Below are 19144 nucleotides of genomic sequence, written 5' to 3'. Positions count from 1 at the left end.
CTCGCCTAGATTTCTGTGAAGTTAGAGGGCTATAAGGACACCCAAATGTGTCAGCCATTGAGGTAGAATGCATTTTCAGTACTAATGGGGAGGGAAATAAAAACAATCAAGGAATTAAAAATGCAAAAGTAATCGACATATTGTCTAATATCGACATTACATTTAAAGCCCTAGGCGGGGGCTGGGGATATGGCCTAGTGGCAAGAGAGCTTGCCTCCCATACATGAAGCCCTAGGTTCGATTCCCCAGCACCATGTATACAGAAAACGGCCAGAAGGGGTGCTGTGGCTCAAGTGGCAGAGTGCTAGCCTTGAGCAAAAAGAAGCCAGGGACAGTGCTCAGGCCCTGAGTCCAAGGCCCAGGACTGGCAAAAAACAAAACAAAACAAAAGCCCTAGGCGAATTTTCTTGGGCGTAGGCCACGTGGCTACTGTATATGTTCTTGGTACATTGTGTATTGTATATATGTCTACCTGACCTAGGGAAGGGCAAGAAAAACAGGGTGTAAGATATCACAAGAAATGTACACACTGCCCTACTATGTAACTGTACCCTTTTTGCACAACACCTTGTCAAAAAATTTGTGTTTAATTAATAAATAAATTACAAAAAAAAAAGTAATCATGAGGGGCTCGGAATATGGCCTAGTGGCAATAGTGCTTGCCTCATATACATGAAGCCCTGAGTTCGATTCCCCAGCACCACATATATAGAAAACGGCCAGAAGTGGCACTGTGGCTCAAGTAGCAGAGTGCTAGCCTTGAGCAAAAAAGAAAGCCAGGGACAGTGCTCAGGCCCTGAGTCCAAGCCCAGGACTGGCAAAAAAAAAAAAAGTAATCATGAAGAAGAGGGGGAATGCTTCATCTGGATGAGTTGGAAATATCTATTAGTGGTTCAAAGAAGTCTGTGCAGACTAGATATAAGTTTGATCCTTCATCCGTAGCTCTGTGGCTATCTCCAGAGTCTCCCTAGAGAGACATCTCAGGGAAATTCCTAGAGTTGAATCCAGAGACTCAGAGCACTTGAGGCAGAGCACGGGGCTTAAGGGGACTTAGGTCTCACTGCTATGTAAGAGCCTCCAGGGTATATCTCCAATTCTCCCTTTTCTCCAACTTTCTGCCACTGCCTAGCTTTCCCCTCTGTCATGAACTCTTTAAAAATAATAATAGAGGGGCTGGGGATATAGCCTAGTGGCAAGAGTGCCTGCCTCGGATACACGAGGCCCTAGGTTCGATTCCCCAGCACCACATATACAGAAAAAACGGCCAGAAGCGGCGCTGTGGCTCAAGTGGCAGAGTGCTAGCCTTGAGCGGGAAGAAGCCAGGGACAGTGCTCAGGCCCTGAGTCCAAGGCCCAGGACTGGCCAAAAAAAAAAATAATAATAATAATAGAAATGAGGTTGTTTTTATCTGGGTGTCTGAGCTGAGTTCTGAAACAGGAGCTGAGTTGTCACTGTTAAAACCCCAGGCCTTTCTTCATCAGGCCTCCTCTGAGGTAAAACATAGCTTGGGCCATCCCTCTGCTACTGAGAAACCACAGAACCAACATCTACTTTTTTTTTGTAATGCATTTTTGTTTTTGTTCTTCTGGTGTTGGCCCTAGGGCCTGAACTCAGGGCCTGGACACTGTCCCTGAGGTTTTTCTCTCAAGGCTAGTGCTCTACCACTTAGGCCACAGTGCCACCTCTGCCTTTTCCTGAGTCATTTATTAGAGATAAGAGTCTCATAGAGGGGCTGGGGATGTGGCTTAGTGGTAGTGTGCTTGCCTCACATGAATGAAGCCCTGGGTTCAATTCCTCAGTAACACATAAACCGAAAAAGCCAGAAGTGTTGCTGTGGCTCAAGTGGTAGAGCACTAGCCTTGAGCTTACAGGTAGCATCCAGGCCCTGAGTTCAAGCCCCAGGACTAGCAAAAAAAAAAAAAAAGTTTCATGGACTTTTCTGCTGGGGCTGGCTTTGAACTGCCATCCTCAGATCTCAGCCTCAATCCACAAGTCCAATTCAAATGCCTCCTAAATCTTGAAAGCACTCCAAATTCAGACAGCCCATGGCTACATCTGAGGAGACTTAATATCACGGGCAATCAATGAGTGACTCAGCAATGTCAAAATAAGCCCTAGACTTAGCACCCCAAAAGAGCCTAAACGTTGGGTCTTAAACTCCAATCCTGAGTTTTCTTGCTGTGGCCAGCCTGCTTACTCTGATACTTCATGGGCCTTTTTGAAATTAAGGGGGAGAGGCAGGATGGGGTACAGAGCCCCACTGAAACCAGTTGACTTGTTAAAGTCACATAGTCGTAATTCCTTTACAATGAGTAGCAAAGAGAAATCATTTGAAGGAAAATCTAGGGAGCCCCACCAGCCCCTAAAGCCAGAGAAAGTAGAGGAGGGGAGGTGGAGGTCCTTCCCAGGCCTCCCTCTCTCCCCGCCCCTTACTTCTTGAGGCTAATGACCCTTTATTAGATTAATCACTGACTCCAATTTTAACTACTTCCTACTCCACATAAATGACTAATTTCATGTTTACCATAAAGCATCTGGAAAGGATTTAGAAACAAATTTCTGCCCAGCAGATTTGAGTTACCTACCTCGATGGGCCACTGGCAAAATGCTGCGGCCTCCGCTGCCCTGAAGCAGGCAAGGAGAGCACACAAAATCGCTTTTCATCAGCCCCAGCAGTTCTTTCTGCCCTGCTTTTTTTTCTCCGGGGACTCTGCCTGCCTGCCCTGTCCCTCACCCTCGCCCCACCTCCCTCCTTGGGATCTGGCTATATCATCCATGCTATCCCATGAAATTCGACATTTTTCTCACAGTGCTAGCCCAGAGGAAAAGTATCTCAAATCGGGAATATGTTGGCATCACCACCACCCCGTAAGGAGAAGTCACAGGCGCAGATTGGGAAACCGACCCTGCCATCCACTCAGCTCTGTAGAAAGGGGTCCCGGTCACCCAGGTCTGCGGGCTGCCTCGGGCGCCCCCTACTGGTGGGACCGGAATCCTCCTGGGAGCGGGAAGGGTGAGAGTCCAGTCTCAAGGGACCCCCAGGTCACCCACCCCCGTGCCTTAGATCCCCTCCTTTCTCACCTGACCCGAGGATCAGGGCCTGGGCGGTGAATCCTTCAATGAAAGGAGAACAGCAGCTGCCATCAGCAACTTCTAGGAGTTGGAAGAGGGGGTTAAGGGGCGGAGAGGGGGAAGCGAACTACAAGGGGAAGTGTGGAGATGAAAAGAGCGAGGAAAAAAGGGAAAGGAGACAAGCAGACATGTTTCAACTCCAAGCTCCCATTTCCTCTTTCAAATGAACTGCCTCCCCACTGTGAACAGAATCAAGTATTTATGAAGGCATTTTTTGCATATTAATAGCTGCCTGTGGATGGAGCCTGCCAGTTCTGAAATCCTGAAGTAGATGCCCCCCCTCCCTTTTTTTTAATGCAGGTCCTTCCCAGTCAGCACAGAATTTGGTATTCTCCTTCAGATTTATTTCCCTGTCTGCCTGTGGCTCCTCCCCAGGCCCTCCATTTGATTAAGAGAAATTAGTTCCTAGGATACCTTCAGAGACCCAGGACTGCTCTTCCCTCTGTGGGTCCTGACATCAATCGCCAGCGAGTTTCCTCTTCCCCAGGGCCTTGTCTGCAGAGAGGCTGCAGGTTGGATGAGGTGACCAGGACCTAAAAAGAGTGTTTAAATTGCAAATGGAAATTCCAGGAGGAAATATTAACATACTGATGCAGTGCAGGGAGAAACTTTAAAAAAAAAAAAAGTAAAATAATTTCATTAACTTTAGCAGTAAAGTATTATAACATTACTTGGTAAAGATTATATTACATTTTGAAAGAAAAACTTTGGGAACTAGAAAAAAATAAGCAAAAGAAGCCCTTACATGGTGGTTCATGCCTGCAATCTTAGCTACATGGGAGGTTGAGATGGGAAGGATTATAGTTTGAGGCCAGTCCAAGGGTGGGGGGGAGGGGCGGGTCCTGAGACCTCTGTCTCTGCCATTGAAAACCTAGATTCCAAGGTATATATACCCGTTATCCTAGATCTCCCAGAGTCATAAACAAGAGAATTAAAGTCTAGGCCATCCTGGACATACATTTGAAACCCTATCTCAAAAATAACCAAAGCAAGCTGGGTGCCAGTGGCTCACACCTATAATCCTAGCTATTCAGGAGGCTGAGATCTGAGGATCACAGTTCAAAGCCAGCCCAGGGAGAAAACAGAAAAATGGAAACAGCCTACCATTCTAACATTAGAGTGAGGATTATGACAGAGATTTAATTCAGGCATTAAAAGCAAAGGTTGTTAAGCCAAGTACTAGAGGCCTACACCTATATCATAGTTATTCAGGAATCTGAAACCTGGAGTATAGAAATTCAAAGCCAGCCTGGGTAGAAAAGTCCAAGAAACTCCATCTCCAATTAAACAGCAAAATGCTAAACTGAAGGCATGACTTCCATAGTGTGAGAAAGGAAGCAAGAAAAATCTGTGAGACTCTCATCTCCAATAATCCACTCAGAAGGGGCTGGGAATATGGCCTAGTGGTAAAGTGCTCATCTCCTATACATGAAGCCCTGGGTTCAATTCCTCAGCACTACATATATAGAAAAAAAAAAAAGCCGGAAGTGGTGCTGTGGCTTAAGTGGCAGAGTGCTAGCCTTGAGCAAAAAGAAGCCAGGGACAGTGCTCAGGCCCTGAGTTCAAGCCCCAGAACTGGCAAAAAAAAAAAAAACCAAACAAACAAATAATCCACTCAGAAAAAGCAAGAAATGGTGCTGTGGCTCAAATGGCAGAGCACTATCCTTGAGCACAAAGAGGCTCAGGGACAGCACCCAGTCCCTGAGTTCAGATCTCAAGACAGGCAGTAAATAAATGAATGAAATAAAGGGTGGGGGATGGATTATGAAAGGAGCTAGTTTAATCCAAATGTGGTTTAAAATAATTTAGAACACACAATAATTCACAGCGCACAAATATACAACAAGCTAAACGGGAGTTGACACCATTACACCATCAGTTTGTAAACACTTTATTTTTTTCTTCTTTTCTTTTTTAAAAAAAAAATTTATTGCCTAACTGAAACACTTTAAAATATATAACATTAATTAAATTTTATTCTGCTGCTAGGTTTCATTCAGCTATCTTCTGAATCTACCTTTCAGGAGTCTTAACACCTTCTTCAACATTTTATTCTTCTGACTAGGACAGAGAGATAATGAATTTTCCTATTATTGTGAAAAGTTTGGTCGCAAGTATGGAAGTTTCCCCGTCCATCCAGGCCCATGTGTGTAAGCTTGGGATAAGAGGAACTCTCAGGCCCACTGGTTTATAAAGCTGTCAAGGCAGAGATTGTCAGTGAAGAGCTTTAAAGAACAAACTCCAACCTTAATGAGATTTCCCAGGAGTCATTGCATCTCTTTGTTTAAAACAAGAAAGAAAGCACCACCAATCTTCACCTAGTCAATTCCCCTTTTGTTCAGACCATCTCCAGCCTAGGGAGAGCAAACACCCTTTCCCTCGTGCTTTATCTTGTGTTTTGTTTTGATGCTTTGTGGGGATTAGGACTTTAGTAGTGTCCTACAAATCCTGTTACACTGCAATCACATCTCTATTCACAAAGCCACTTCTATTTCCCCTATGCTATCTCTGGAGCTCGCATCTCATGAGTTGACTGCAGCATAAATTCATACTTGGTTTCACATGTCTAAATACTCCTAGATTTCAAAGACTCGTTTGTAATCCTAGTGTGGTAAGATTTGGGGAGAAGAAAACGTGTATGTCTCTGTTTCCTTGAGGGTTTCACAGATGGCATTCATGTCTCTTGTCAGCCTTCTTCTTTCAGGACAATAGACCCATACATGCACTTGAGTAAAAGGCTTAACAGAATCTTTTGTTTCAGTGACTAACCAAGCCATCCCAAACCCTGCCTGTGATGAACCTCAGCAAAACTGTTATCTAAAAGAACCACCTACTGAGGGTTAGCTCCTGCTGAATTCACCCTTATATCTCTTGTGTCTAGCACAGTCCTGGACATGTGGGGAAAAAAACACACAAAAATTGTCAAAGGCTAGGAATATGGCCTAGTGGTAGAATGTTTACCTTATATATATGAAGCCCTGGGTTTGATTCCTCAGCACTATATATGTCTGGAAGTGGCACTGTGGCTCAAGTGGCAGAGTGCTAGCCTTGAGCAAAAAGAAGCCAGGGACAGTGCTCAGACCCTGAGTTCAAGCCCTAGGACTGGCCAAAAAAAATTGTCAAATAATTTTCTTCATTAGAAGGACTGTAATCTTCAGAAGTTCATCACTCACAGGAGAATTTACAATCCTTAAAGCAGGAGATGCTCTTGTTTTATCTTCGGTGATACTGAGGCTCAACCGGCATTTCCCTCACAACTCTTTCAGTGGTTAGGTGCTGCTCACAATTGGTAGCCAGTTGATACTTGGTATTTTGCTGTCTGGTAAAGTTTTAGGTCCCATGCAGACTTTCTGGAGACTTCTGTGAAGCTGAGTAGTATTGATTGTTGCATGGATAACCAGAACTCTTTCCCATGGAGAGGGGAGGAGTGCCCTGTGCTCCCAACTGTCTTCCCTCAACTCTCCTCCAGGACACAGCCTCCCTTGCCCACTCCCCAGTTGATAAACAGCTTTGGTCTTAGGACTTGGGTCAAAGGCTTTTCCTTTGTCAGTCCTGTGAGGCTTGAACTCAGGGCCTGGGCCCTGTACCTGAGTTCTTTGGCACAAAGCTAATGCTCTACCACTTTGAGCCACAGCACCACTTCCAGTTTTCTGGTGGTTAATTCTAAGAGTCTCATGGACTTTGCTGCCCTGGCTGGCTTAGAACTGAGATCCTAAGATCTCATCCTCCTGAGTAGCAAGGATAGCAGGTGTGAACTACCAGCACACAGCTCAAAGGCTGTTTTTTTGTTTTGTTTTGTTTTGTTTTTGTCATGGGGCTTGAACTCTGGGCCTGGTCACTGTTTCTGAGCTCTTCAGCTCAAGGCTAGCACTCTACCACTTGAGCCACAAACTCAGTTTTCTGGTGGTTAATTGGCGATAAGAGTCTCACTGACTTTCCTGCCTGGGGTGGCTATGAACCACAATCCTTAGATCTCAGCCTCCTGAGTAGCCAGGATTCCAGGTGTGAGCTACAGGCGCCTCAAAGGCTTTTTTTTTTTTTTTTTTGAAGATCTAAACAAACTTCATCTAGTCCAGGTTTACCCACAGAACTACTTTATCTGCCCCCAAGCTCCCTAGATGATTTAAGGATGACTTCCTGAAAGGGTTTGATTTTGATTACAACATCACAACTTTTTGGTTGACTTTTTATGACTCTTACTCCAATGAATCTATATTTATTGATCTGTTGGTTGCCAGCAATATAATATCATCTTACTTAATTCCTTTTTCTTTTTATTATAGATAATTTCAAACATATGTAAACATGAAGAGAATAGTAGAGTAAACCTCCTTGTAGCTATCCAAAGTATTAACAGCTATCTCCCTGTTAACTTGGGGGTGGGGGGGGGCGTCTTTTTGAGTGGTAGAAAATAACAGCCAGTGGTTTGTATACATAATTTAGGAACATCTTCCTTAATCCTTTTAATAGCCCAATAGTGAGTCCAGTTATTATTTCCATCTTACACAGGAGGGAACAGATATGAGAACCAGAAGGACTCCATTCACACATGAGATGTGGGCTTATGAAGAGACCTACATCCCACATTGCCTTAGTTAGATCCCCTCTTCTTCCTTACTGGCTGTGTGTTTTTAAGTTTATTTAATCATCTTCGAGACCCAGTTTTCATCATGGGTAAAAGGATAATATTTCCCCTTGGGTTTATGACAAAGATTAGATGAGACATAATAAAACAGGACTCAGAGCTTGTAAGTAATATTAGTGTGCAGACATAGAAAAAAAGAGAAATCAAGAAGCAGGAGCCGATCTATCCACCCCCAACTCCCCACTCCTCTTTCAGCTGTAAGCATCTTCCAAGCCAGCTGCTTTGCTCACTGCTTAAAATTCTGCCCATTAGAGAGATTCCACTCATGAGCCATTGTGATTTAGCTTCTCTTTTAAATAATTGTTTGCCATCTCTCCCAAAGAGAAGTCTAGGGGAGGTAGGAACATGGAGCCCGGAGCACCAGGTCAGCCAGGGGTGTGTCACTACCCCAATCCATCCAGGTTCCAACCTAAACACAACCACGAACCTCTCACAGAAAACCCCAGTTGCTCTCTCCCTAGGGGTGGAGCAGATCACTCATTTGGCTCAAAAGCTTTCTCCTGCAGCTCCCACTAAGCCAGATAAACAATGATTTTGTTGTGTCAACAAAGCACTTAATTAAATTGAGAACAATATCAATTAGAATCCATGGATAAGATTTAACTTTCAGATAATAGAAGCTCTGGAATTATCCCAGGTTTCATTATTCAATAGCTCCTGGAGAAGAGCTGTGAGATGAGCCCTATTTTTTGAGTAGGGAAACTGAGGCACAGAAAGTTTAGTAAGTTAACAAGTCACCCCTCACAAAGGCTAAGGTTGCTGTCCTTCTCCCCCACCCCCATGATTGCTAATTATTGGGCTAATTTGCTAAACACTTAAGAGAATGTAAAATCTCTTTTTATAGACTTAAGGTGTAAAAAGAAAAAATTAATGGAGAAAGTGCCTGATAGGAGAACAAGAAATCTCTTCTCTAGCTAAAAGTAATCATATCTCCACTGTGCCCACTGGTGAAGCTTTCCTGAAATAATCCATTCAGATATTTTGTGGGTACCACATTACCCTTAGAACCTTAAAAAAATAATAATAATAATAAGACAGAGTCAGGCTCTGGTAGCTCACCCCTCTAATCCTAGTTACTCAGGAGGCTGACATTTGAGGATCCAGGTTCAAAGCTGGGCTAGCTTTGACTTTTATCTCCAGTGTGTGTGTGCATGCGTACACACACACACACACCACATACCAGAATAGGAGCTGTGGCTCTAGTAGTAGAATGTTAGCCTTGAGCAAAACATCTCAGGGACAGCACCCAGGCTCTAAGTTCAAGCCCCATGACAGACAAAAGAAAAAGGGAAAAGAATGTGAGGTAGGACCTCAGGTGACTGAGATGGGCAGAGTGAACCCAGGTGACCAACACAGGATCTGCTGGAACATTCATGGTGGAAAGAAGCAGGCTGTGCTTTGGGGACCTGGAAAGAGGCAGTCTGGTTTGTTGAGATCTGGAGGTCGCCTATGGCACTCTGCCATGGAGAGCTTTTCCTGGAGGGGGGGGGGCGGGGGGGGGGCGGACCCTAGAGGGGATGAGGTGCAGAGATAGAGACAGTCTTTGGAGGAGAGCCCAGGGGGCTGGCTGGGGTTGGGGGGGGAGGAGAATCAGCCTTGCTGGGGCTCCAGATGAGCCGAGGTTGATACCTGGGCCAGGCCCTCAGAGCCTTGGTAGGCAGCCTCCTCAGAGAAGCTAGTTATATTCCGCACAGCTAGCTTTCACCTGTGTCCCCAATTATACTGCAATTTTAGGGCCCATAGGCTGCTTAGGGAACAAGAAGGCCAAACACAGGGAAAGTAGCCAGCCCTTAGCTCCAGGCAGGAATGGTCATCTCCAGGATTCAGTCTGAGATGGTTTTGGGGGTGAGGAAGAAGCTCAACTCTTAGCACTAACTTCTCCCCCATTCCCAGTAAGTCTCTCCTACTACCAGGGAATTGGAGGAGCCCAGAGGAGAAGTGGGGAGACTGGTAATCAGAAAGAGAAGCGACTCTTTTCCATTCGAATGTCCTGGGTGCACAGAGGTTTGATGTGACAACATGAAGACGCTCTGTCTATCCCTCCTTGGAGGTTTCAGTAAAGGCCCCCAGCAGCACGAAGATTCCCGCCTCTCTCTACCCTTCCCACCCCACCCCCACCCCACCCAACTTGCCCACAGGTTCCCAGAGCCTCTTGGCAGGGCCGTGGCGCTCGGGGAGAAAGCAGTTGTGAGCCGCGTGGGAGGCAGGTAGACTGCCAGCCTGGGTTGCAGCCTCCTTAATGAGGGACCAGAGCTCTCCTTGGAGCCATTAAGCGGCTAAGCGGCAGCTACAAAGGTGGGGAACCCCAATTAGAAAGGAGTGGGAGACGTCAGGAGGCCGGGAGGGATGCCTACAGGACAGATCCTTGTCTTTGGGGACCTCAGGAGCCATGCGTGTCATGGTCGCTGCTCTGGCTTCAGAATCTCATCCCCCTCAAAGTCAGCCATGCCAACTTGTCAAGCTAACTCGTGGTAGTGACCCTTCAAAATATGCCAAGTGGAAAGAGAAGGAAAAAAAATTACAGGGGAAAAGGTTTTTCCCTGGGTCCACAGCTCAGATACCAAAATCCAAGCCTATGAAAGAAAAATGATAAATTATTTACTTAATTTTAATGATACGCACTTTAAGTTTTACTGTATATGTCCCATGGATATTTGCATACCCATATCTCAATTGAAAGGCGTTATGTTTACAGCCTGGATTTTCCAGCGGCTCTCCCTTGGTTAGAGTGTAAGATTAGCTCTTGAATTCATTAACAGTCATCTCCTTTTAAATGTCAGATAGCTATTTTAATGCCAAGCCCTTATGAAATGCCTCCTGTGCAATTCAAATCAGCTTTACCAAATTAACTCATTAATCGCTATTGTTTCTTTTACTAAACAGAAAGGCTTCCAGGTGTTTTAAGCTGAACATTAAAAATCTTAAATACTGTATAGGTATACAGGATAGATGAAAGGATGGCTTTTTAAAAACTTTTTTTTTTTTTTTTTTTGCCAGTCCTGGGCCTTGGACTCAGGGCCTGAGCACTGTCCCTGGCTTCTTTTTGCTCAAGGCTAGCACTCTGCCACTTGAGTCACAGCGCCACTTCTGGCCATTTTCTGTATATGTGGTGCTAGGGAATTGAACCCAGGGCCTCATGTATACGAGGCAAGCACTCTTGCCACTAGGCCATATCCCCAGACCTAAAAACCTTTTTTATTCCCATCAATTTGTTGTACAAGGCAAGGATGGCTTTAGACTTTCTGCTAAACTTTTCACCTTTTCCATTAGTCATTGAATCACCCCCACCAAAGTATGTACAAAAACAAAACCAAACAAACAAAACAACTTTAGGCATCTCTGCTTTATTCTAGTCCTCTATTTCCCATGTTCCTCCCTTCCATTTGGCCTTGTATTTTCTTTTTCTCCTTCCTACACTTTGAGACATTGGCCCCTGCTTAACCTGCTGTCTCTGCTCTCAACATGCTCAAGAGATTTGAGTGTCAGTTTTGATTACTGTACCTTCACAACAGAAAGGATCTCACAAGGCCAAGGATGGAGCCCAGAATTTTAGGGCAGAGCAGGCTAGGACTCTACTTTCTTTTTCAAAGAGTTCCTGCTTCAGTTCACCCCCCAAACAATCAGATCATCATAATGGAGACTGCTAAAGATAGATACATCTAGGGCTGGCTCATCCCCTTCCTCCTTCCCCCAACGTTTCAGCACTGGGGCTTAAACTCAGGAACCACTTGCCTTTCTCACTCAAGGCTGGTGCTCTACCACTTGAGCCACAGTTTTATTTCCACATTTTGGCTAATTAATTGGAGGTAAGAGTTTCTCTCATTTGTCTGCCAGGGCTGACTTCAAACGTCGATCCTCACATCTCAGCCTCCTGAGTAGCTAGGATTATAGGCGTGAGCCACCAGTGCTCAGCTGACTGGCTCCTTCTGGTCTTGACTCCAGTGCCACCACCTCAGAGAGCTCTTCCCTGAGCACCCCAGAAAGTCACTCATTCCCGATCACTTTGATCAGGAATGATCAATTTGGTGCTCAAAGGTGATCACCTCAGTCCTCATCTTCCCTGACCACCTGACCAGCATATCACTCATTCTTTGCCATTCCTATCACCATCCCCCTATCCACTATCACTATTGCATCGTCTCATAGATGAGTCACCATCTAAAATCATCCTGCTTTGTTATGTGCTTGTCTGTCTGGCACATGGTAAGGTACTCAATAAATACCAGTTTAATGACTAAATAAAAACTACCCAAGCACATGACTTGCTTTCCTGGATTCAACTTTCTGTCTTCTCTTATCAATAACTCTCAGAATCGTCTTTCTGTGTTTAGTCTTTTCTTTCCTCCCATCTCCCAAACTGCTTCTCCCTATCGTTTATTTGCTAGAACTCTTGAAAATAATAAGTGAAATCACAACTGTACATTCCAGGTGCTGTAGAGACTTCACTGAAAACATCTCTCTAAGTAGAATTGATGGCCTTAAACATTAAGGAGATGAGTCAGTCAAGAGAACTATTATAGAAAAAGATTTACCAGTCAACTTTTCTCAAAACCCCCAAACTCCCCATTTCAGTCTGAGCCCCACTGAAAGAGTTAAAGTGATTCCAGCCACTGAAACTGGTCTTGGTTGTGCTTTTTGTCTTCCAGCCTGCTACAAAGTCTTCCTTAGGAATAATGGAGAAATACTGATAATTAAATCAGTAGTCAGTAGTATTGGATTTCTGTTACTCCATCCATGTTTCATGCAAGGCTATAGAGGCTAGGAAGATGGAAATGCTCTGTCTGACTTGGACCAAAGGCTTCCATTTGATCTAGAAAAGAGGAGAGGATGTCTCTGCCTGAGAAGCTAATCAGATATATGGCTGAGATGACAAAGAATTGGATATGTATTCTTTTTTTAAAAAAATCCTTATCTCTAGCCACACTTCAAAACAAAGGGAATGGGTGTGGGTGTTCGTTGGAATGATGGCTGCTTGTGGTAACCCAGCAATTGCTAATTCTTTGTGAATGCTTACAAGTAATAGAAATGTTATGGGAGGGAGAGTTTACGACTGCCCAGAGAGACAGACGTCTGAGAGTTAGTCTCTTAGAAAATATGGAGATGATCAAGTCCCCACCCAGGGTGATCTCATAGCACACTAATGTATGTGACCCCAGAAAGTCAAATGTGAAAAAATAACAACTTTTCCCTCTGGGAATGAGGGACCAGTGCCTTGCAGAGGTCAGGCCTCCAGAGGTCAATGCACACTTCCTGTGAAAATGTATTCACTGCCCCCCACCATTTCCAATGAGAAGGGCTATACATTAGCTGCCTCAGCTGTCCTCATTTATGTATCCCTTACATAAAAGCTGTGTATCTGAATCCTGAGCCAAGCACTGCTGTGACTTGGGAACAAGACAGCTACGGCTGCTGCCTCAGAGAGCTTCACCGCTGTACAGTATGGGGGGAGACTGACTGTATCACCTTCTGACTCATTTAAACTCCATTTCCTTCTTTGTTCTCTCTTCCCTCTCAGTGAAAGAGAGGTACACTTTCCATAACAGTGGAGACTTCTACCTGCATGTGGCATTCTGCGTGGCACAGAAAAGACACTTAAAGCTGGTATGGTGGTACACACCTATAATCCCAGCTACTTGGGAGGTGGAAGTAGAAAGATCTGCATCCAAGGCCAGCCACAGCACGAGATCCTATGTGAAAGAAGGATAAAAGGGCTTAGGGCCTGGTTCAAATGGTAAAGTGCCTGCCTAGTAAGCATGAGGTCCATAGTTCTATCCCAAGTACTGGGAGGAGTGGGGGAGTTAATACTCAATAAATGACACTGGAGAGATAGAACCATGCAAAAAGGGCCTCGTAAACCTAAGCCCATTGGCAGTAGTCTTTGAAAGTGTTAAGCAGAGGAGTGGTCAGTCTGCATCTTGCAAAGATCACCCAGTTGCAGGGTGGGGCGTGGGCTGGAAAGTGACTTTCAGATCAAATTGTGCATGGTGGTGACTGCCGAGAGCTAGCCCCAAATATCAGAGTCTCTCCAGGCCTCCCAGGCTCCTCTTGGCCCAGTCTCCTTGCCTCTCTGCCACATTTGTTCAAGTCACATTCCCTCCTCCCTTTTTTGGAGAGGGGAGAGTTTCAGGGGAGTGGGAAGGGCAATACTAAGGTTTGAACTAGGGCCCTATGCTTGCTAGGCAAGTACTCTACCACATGAGCCAAATGTCCTGGTTTCTAGCCCTTTTTCTCTTGAGTTTATTTTTGTTGGTGAGGGTTTTTTATTTATTTCTTTGTTTTGTTTTGCAAGTAAGGTCTGCCATTTCTTTTGCCTAGGGCTGGCCTGGAGTAAAGCCTACAGGCCACCAACAACCTCTCACATAGCTGAGACCACAGGTGCTTGCCATTGAAGTTGCCCTTGAACCTCCATCCTCCAGATCTCCGCTCCCATTAGCTGGGATTATATGCATGAGCCACTGTGCCTGGCTCAGATCAAGTTTTCTAATATGCCAAATACGTTTCCAGCTTGGAAATGAATTAGAATCTTACTATAACCCTATTTGCTGTAGGGCAGGTTTGGTTTGTGGAAACTATAGAAATCTCGTTTTAAAAGGAGTCTTAGGGACTGAACGCATGGCTCAGTTGGTAGGGAGCCAATGAGAAAAGTGTCATAAACCCAGTTGAAATACTGGTTACAGACAACAACAGCTGGGCATGGTGATATACTCCTCCTATAATTCCAATATGCTAAATGCTAAGAGTAGGATCACGAGTACAACTAACCTGTGCTACACAGTGACCCCTGGTCTCAAAAACAAAAACAAGCCAGGCACCAGTGGCTCACACCCATATTCCTCGGAAGTTGAGGATCACGGCCCAAAGCCAGCATGGGCAGGAAAGTCTGTGAGACTCTTTTCTTCAATAAATTACCCAAAAACATGGAAGTGGAGTTGTAGTTCAGGTGGTAGAGTGCTAGCCTTGAGCAAATTAGCTCAAGGACAGCACCCAGGCCCTGAGATTAAGCCCTAGGACTGGCCAAAAAAAAAAGAAAAGGAGCCTTAAACAGGGATTTTAGCTCCTTCCTATGCCAGCTAACTGACTTGTGGAAAGTTGTTGAGCCTCCCAGAGCCTCTCAGTCCCCTCATCTCACAGGGTGGTTGGGAGGATTAAATGAAATCATTACAAGCCTGGAAGGCTCCTTCCCCCCCACATTCTGTGGACATTCTTAACCAGTCTTCCGTTGTTCTCTACACCTATGGGTCCCCTGTGTCTTTGGTGGTAATAAAAATAGATGTGTTGCTACTAGTGCTAGAGTGCTGAAAAGAACTTGCTTTTTATAAATATTAGGGGATTTGGACTGGCTCTTGTCACCATGTGTATCGTTCTTGTGAAAGCTGGGCTTTCTGTTTCTCTCCCAGGGAGCCAGGCAGTCCTTGGAGGCAGCAGCTCAGAAGACGGGAGAGCCTCAAAGTTGTATAAATAAAGAGCTGATATGTTCAAACGAAACCGAAGTTTACACGTGCAAGCTGCACATCGACATGATGCCGTTCCTGAAGGTGAACTCACACTGAGAAGGCGAGGGGTTTTATAGACACATACACAGGAATTCCAGTTAACACACTTCTGCATGGTGTAAAAACAGCTTCAGAAGTCCCTGGGTGCTTCTGCTTTATCAGAAGGGATAGAAATAAGGCAGTTGGTAGCAAGATGAAGAAAGAACAAATTAGGACAGTAATCTCAGCGAGCCATCGAGGACAAATCAGTTGGGTGTCTGGTTAGAGTGGTAGAGGACAGGGAATAGAGAAGGATAACTTTGAATCACCTTATCAAACAGGCAAATGTAATTCATTTTATCTCCACAGTAACTAACAATGCTACTGGTTTACAAGTATTACTTGGTAAAGTTGATATACCTGTTGTGGAGAAGTCTGATTGTTAACTATTTAGAAATCAGCTATAGATTCACTTCAAGCTATTTGGCTTTGTTTTCTGTTCTGCAAGAGCTGATCTCTCAAAACTGATTGGTTTCTGGTTAAGGCACTGAGCACTCTAGTGAGGATATTTTTGTCTATTTTTATGCTATTTCCTCCCATCCCAGCTTCTAACACAGCCCACAGCCGTGGAGGGTGCTCACCAAATGCTCCAAGAACTAACCCATCCAGTTCAACCCTCAGCCTTTCCCCACCCATTCTTCACCCTTCAGAGCTGACTGAACTAAAAACATATGACCATGGAATCCAAGAAACTGACCAGGAACAGAAACGGTTGCCGTGGAAGGAAGGCTTCAATCACTCTACCTTCAAGGCCACCATCCCTTGAAAGAAGGGACTTTGAAAGATAGAATCAGGGAGAACAGAACTTCCATCGGTGAAATGGTCCCCTTTTTTCTTAGCAATAATTTAGTTCCTAGGCTGGTACTGAGAAATCGAACCCAGGGCTTCAGGCATGCTAGGAAAGCACTCTACGGCTAAGCCACATTCCCAGACCTCATAAATGAATTTTGAGTTGAGACATGGGTTTCATTCCTGAGCCAGACTGTGCTAAAAAGTCCATGAAACTGTTATCTCCAATTAACCAGTTAAAAAAAAAAAGGCAGAAGTAGAGGTGTGGCTCAAGTAGGGGTGTGGCAGAAGTAGAGTCAGCTTTGGGTAACAAAGCCAAGCAAGAGCTCAAGGCCCTGTGTTCAAGCCCCAGTACACACACACACACACACACACACACACACACACACACACACACACACACACTACACACCAGACCAAGTTCCTTGCTCTGCTCCAAGACAGAAAAGATGCTAAACACAACAGATAAACAAAGTACATAGTGTGGTAAAAAGAAACCCTTGGGAGGGCAGTACTGAAGTTTGAAATCAGAGCCTTTGCTTGCAAGATAGCTGCTCTACCACTTAAGCCACACCTCCAGCACTTTTTAGATGTTTTTAAAATAGAACTTCACATTTATGCCCAGCCAGCCTGGACCTCCATCCTCCTATTCATGCTTCCATGTAGCTGTGATGATACATACACACCACCATGTCCAGGTTTTATTAGTTGAGATGGAGTCTTGTGAACTTTTTACCTTGTCTGGCTTCAAACTTCCCCAGTAATTAAAATGACAGGCACAAGCCACCATGCCTACCCAGAGCCTTTTTATTCTTTATGTTTGGCCAGTGCTGTGGCTTGAACTCAGAGCCTAGGCCCTGTCCCTGACCTTCTTTTTGCTCAAGGCTAGCAGCACTCTACCATTTGAGCCATAGTGCTACTCCTGGCTTTTTCTATTTATGTGGTACTAAGGAATCGAACCCTGGGCTTCATGCATGCTAAGCAAGCACTCTACCACTAAGCCACATTCCCAGACCCCTTTCTATTCTTTACTTAGTATTTCTCTTTCTCTCTCTCTCTCTTTCTCCTGTGTGTGTGTGTCTTGGGGCTTGAACTTGGGGCCTGGGCACTGTTCCTGAGCATATTTTTGCTCAAGGCTAGAGCTCTACCACTTGAACCACAGACAGTTCCACTTCCAGATTTTGGGTTGTGAATTGGATATAAGAGTCACAGGTTTGGCTGGGAATATGGCTTAGTGGAAGAGTGCTTGCCTAGCATGCATGAAGCCCTGAGTTTGATTCCTCAGTGCCACACAAACAGAAAAAGCCAGAAGTAGCACTGTGGCTCAAGTAGTAGAATGCTAGCCTTGAGCACAGAGAGGTTCAGGAACAGAGCCCAGACACTGAGTTCAAGTCCCAGAACTGGCAAAAAAAAAAAGTCACAGGTTTTTCCTTCCTAGACTGTGATCCTCAGATCTCAGCATTCTGAGTAGCCAGGATTATAGTTGTGAGCCATTAGCATACAGCTTTACAAAGTATTACTTGAAGTTCTATGTTAATTCATAAAGAAATTACTGGCTTTTCTTTTTAATGGAACTCAGTGCCTTGCACTTGCTCAGATTGCTTGCAGTGCTCTATTGCTTAAACTATGCCTCCAATCTGACTTTTTTTGTTAACTGTTTTGGAATTGTAGTATCCTGGACTTTTCTGTCTGAGCTTTGAACCCCAGTCCTCCAGATCTCAACCTCCTGAGTATCTAGGAATATAGGTGTAGATCACCAGCTCAGCTTTCACTGGTTATTTCTGTGGTAGGGTCTTTCCATATGCCCAGGCCAGAATGAGCTGCAGTCACCCTGTTATGCCCATGTCACGAGAAGACCCCCAAGAAGACCACCAGACGTTCCGAAATGCAAAAGCAAGGCTTTATTCAGGCGAGCTGCAACTCAGGCCTCGTCTTACCCACCAACACAGCAGAGGTTAGGAGGAAGGCCCTGAGCTGAGATTTCACAGAGCTTATAAAGGCAAAAACCCAAAGTTACAGCAATCAGGTGTTCAAGCAAGATTAGGATACGGGTACAAATCTGATTGGCTCAGGGCTCGAGGTATTCCGGGGCAGTTAGAGTTAAGCATTCCCAGGCGGTTAGAGTTAAGCAGGGAGTTTCCTGACCAGCTGGGCCCTAATAAGCTTGTCCTGCTAGCCGGGATAATTGGTGGCCTGGGTTACTCATAGTTTAAACAGACAACAAAACGGGGGCTGCCTGAAAATGGGGTTTACTTTACCTCTTCAATCCTACTTGTGCTTCCCCTGGTCACCGGGAATGAAAGAAATACACCACTGCACCCAGTCATTGTGTTTCCCTATAGCTGTAATAATAGATGCATGACACTGCATCTAGTCATTGGTTGGGATGAAGTTTCTCAAACTTTTATGCCTGGGCTTGCGTTCAACCAAGGCCTCTCTGTCTCCCAAGTAGCTAAAGAGGACGAGTTTTAGCCACTGCCCCCAGCTTCATAATCTTTGAAATGGTTGCATGATGTTCTACTGTATAAATAAATTGCCATACTTTTTTTTTTTTTACTAATCTCCAGTTCACAGGCCATTTAAGTTTCTTTCAGTCTGTTGCAACAAATGAATGACATTAGGTCTGTTATTTCCTATGTGCTTACATGAAATAACAAAAAAATTATATCCCTTTTGACACTTCTAAGCAGCATACTATTCAAATGGACAGAATTAAAACTAATACTTTTTTTTTTTTACCAGTCCAGGGGCTTGAACTCAGGGCCCAGGCACTATTCCTGAGCTTCTTTTGCTCAAGGCTATCATTCTACCACTTGAGCCACAGCACCATTTCCAGATTTATCTGTTGATTAGTACTGAGGAATCGAACCCAGGGCTTCATGCATGCTAGGGCAAGCACTCTACCACTAAGCCACATTCCCACCCCAAGTGAATTTTTTTTTAAACAAGGATTCACACTTGAGAATTCTTTCCAAATCCCACACTCTCTTTGCCTCCATTTACCTCATCCATGACATAGGAAATATATTCTTCATCTCTGAAGGCT

At 44.7% G+C, this 19144-nt stretch overlaps 1 protein-coding gene across 1 annotated transcript in view; it reads left to right on the top strand.

Annotated features, from left to right (window-relative positions):
- The window catches only part of Kiaa2012 (KIAA2012 ortholog), a 97974-nt gene that overhangs the window by 54876 nt on the left and 23954 nt on the right, over positions 1-19144 (top strand). Inside the window, exon 14 of the mRNA XM_048345740.1 lies at positions 15175-15312. Coding sequence (XP_048201697.1) covers positions 15175-15312 — 138 coding nt within the window. The remainder of the gene's footprint in view (positions 1-15174; positions 15313-19144) is intronic.

The sequence above is a fragment of the Perognathus longimembris genome, chromosome 4, assembly GCF_023159225.1.
Source record: "Perognathus longimembris pacificus isolate PPM17 chromosome 4, ASM2315922v1, whole genome shotgun sequence".
In the NCBI taxonomy this organism is placed as follows: Eukaryota; Metazoa; Chordata; class Mammalia; order Rodentia; family Heteromyidae; genus Perognathus; species Perognathus longimembris.
Note: the sequence above shows the minus strand (reverse complement) of the source record. Positions and strands in the feature narration are given on the sequence as shown.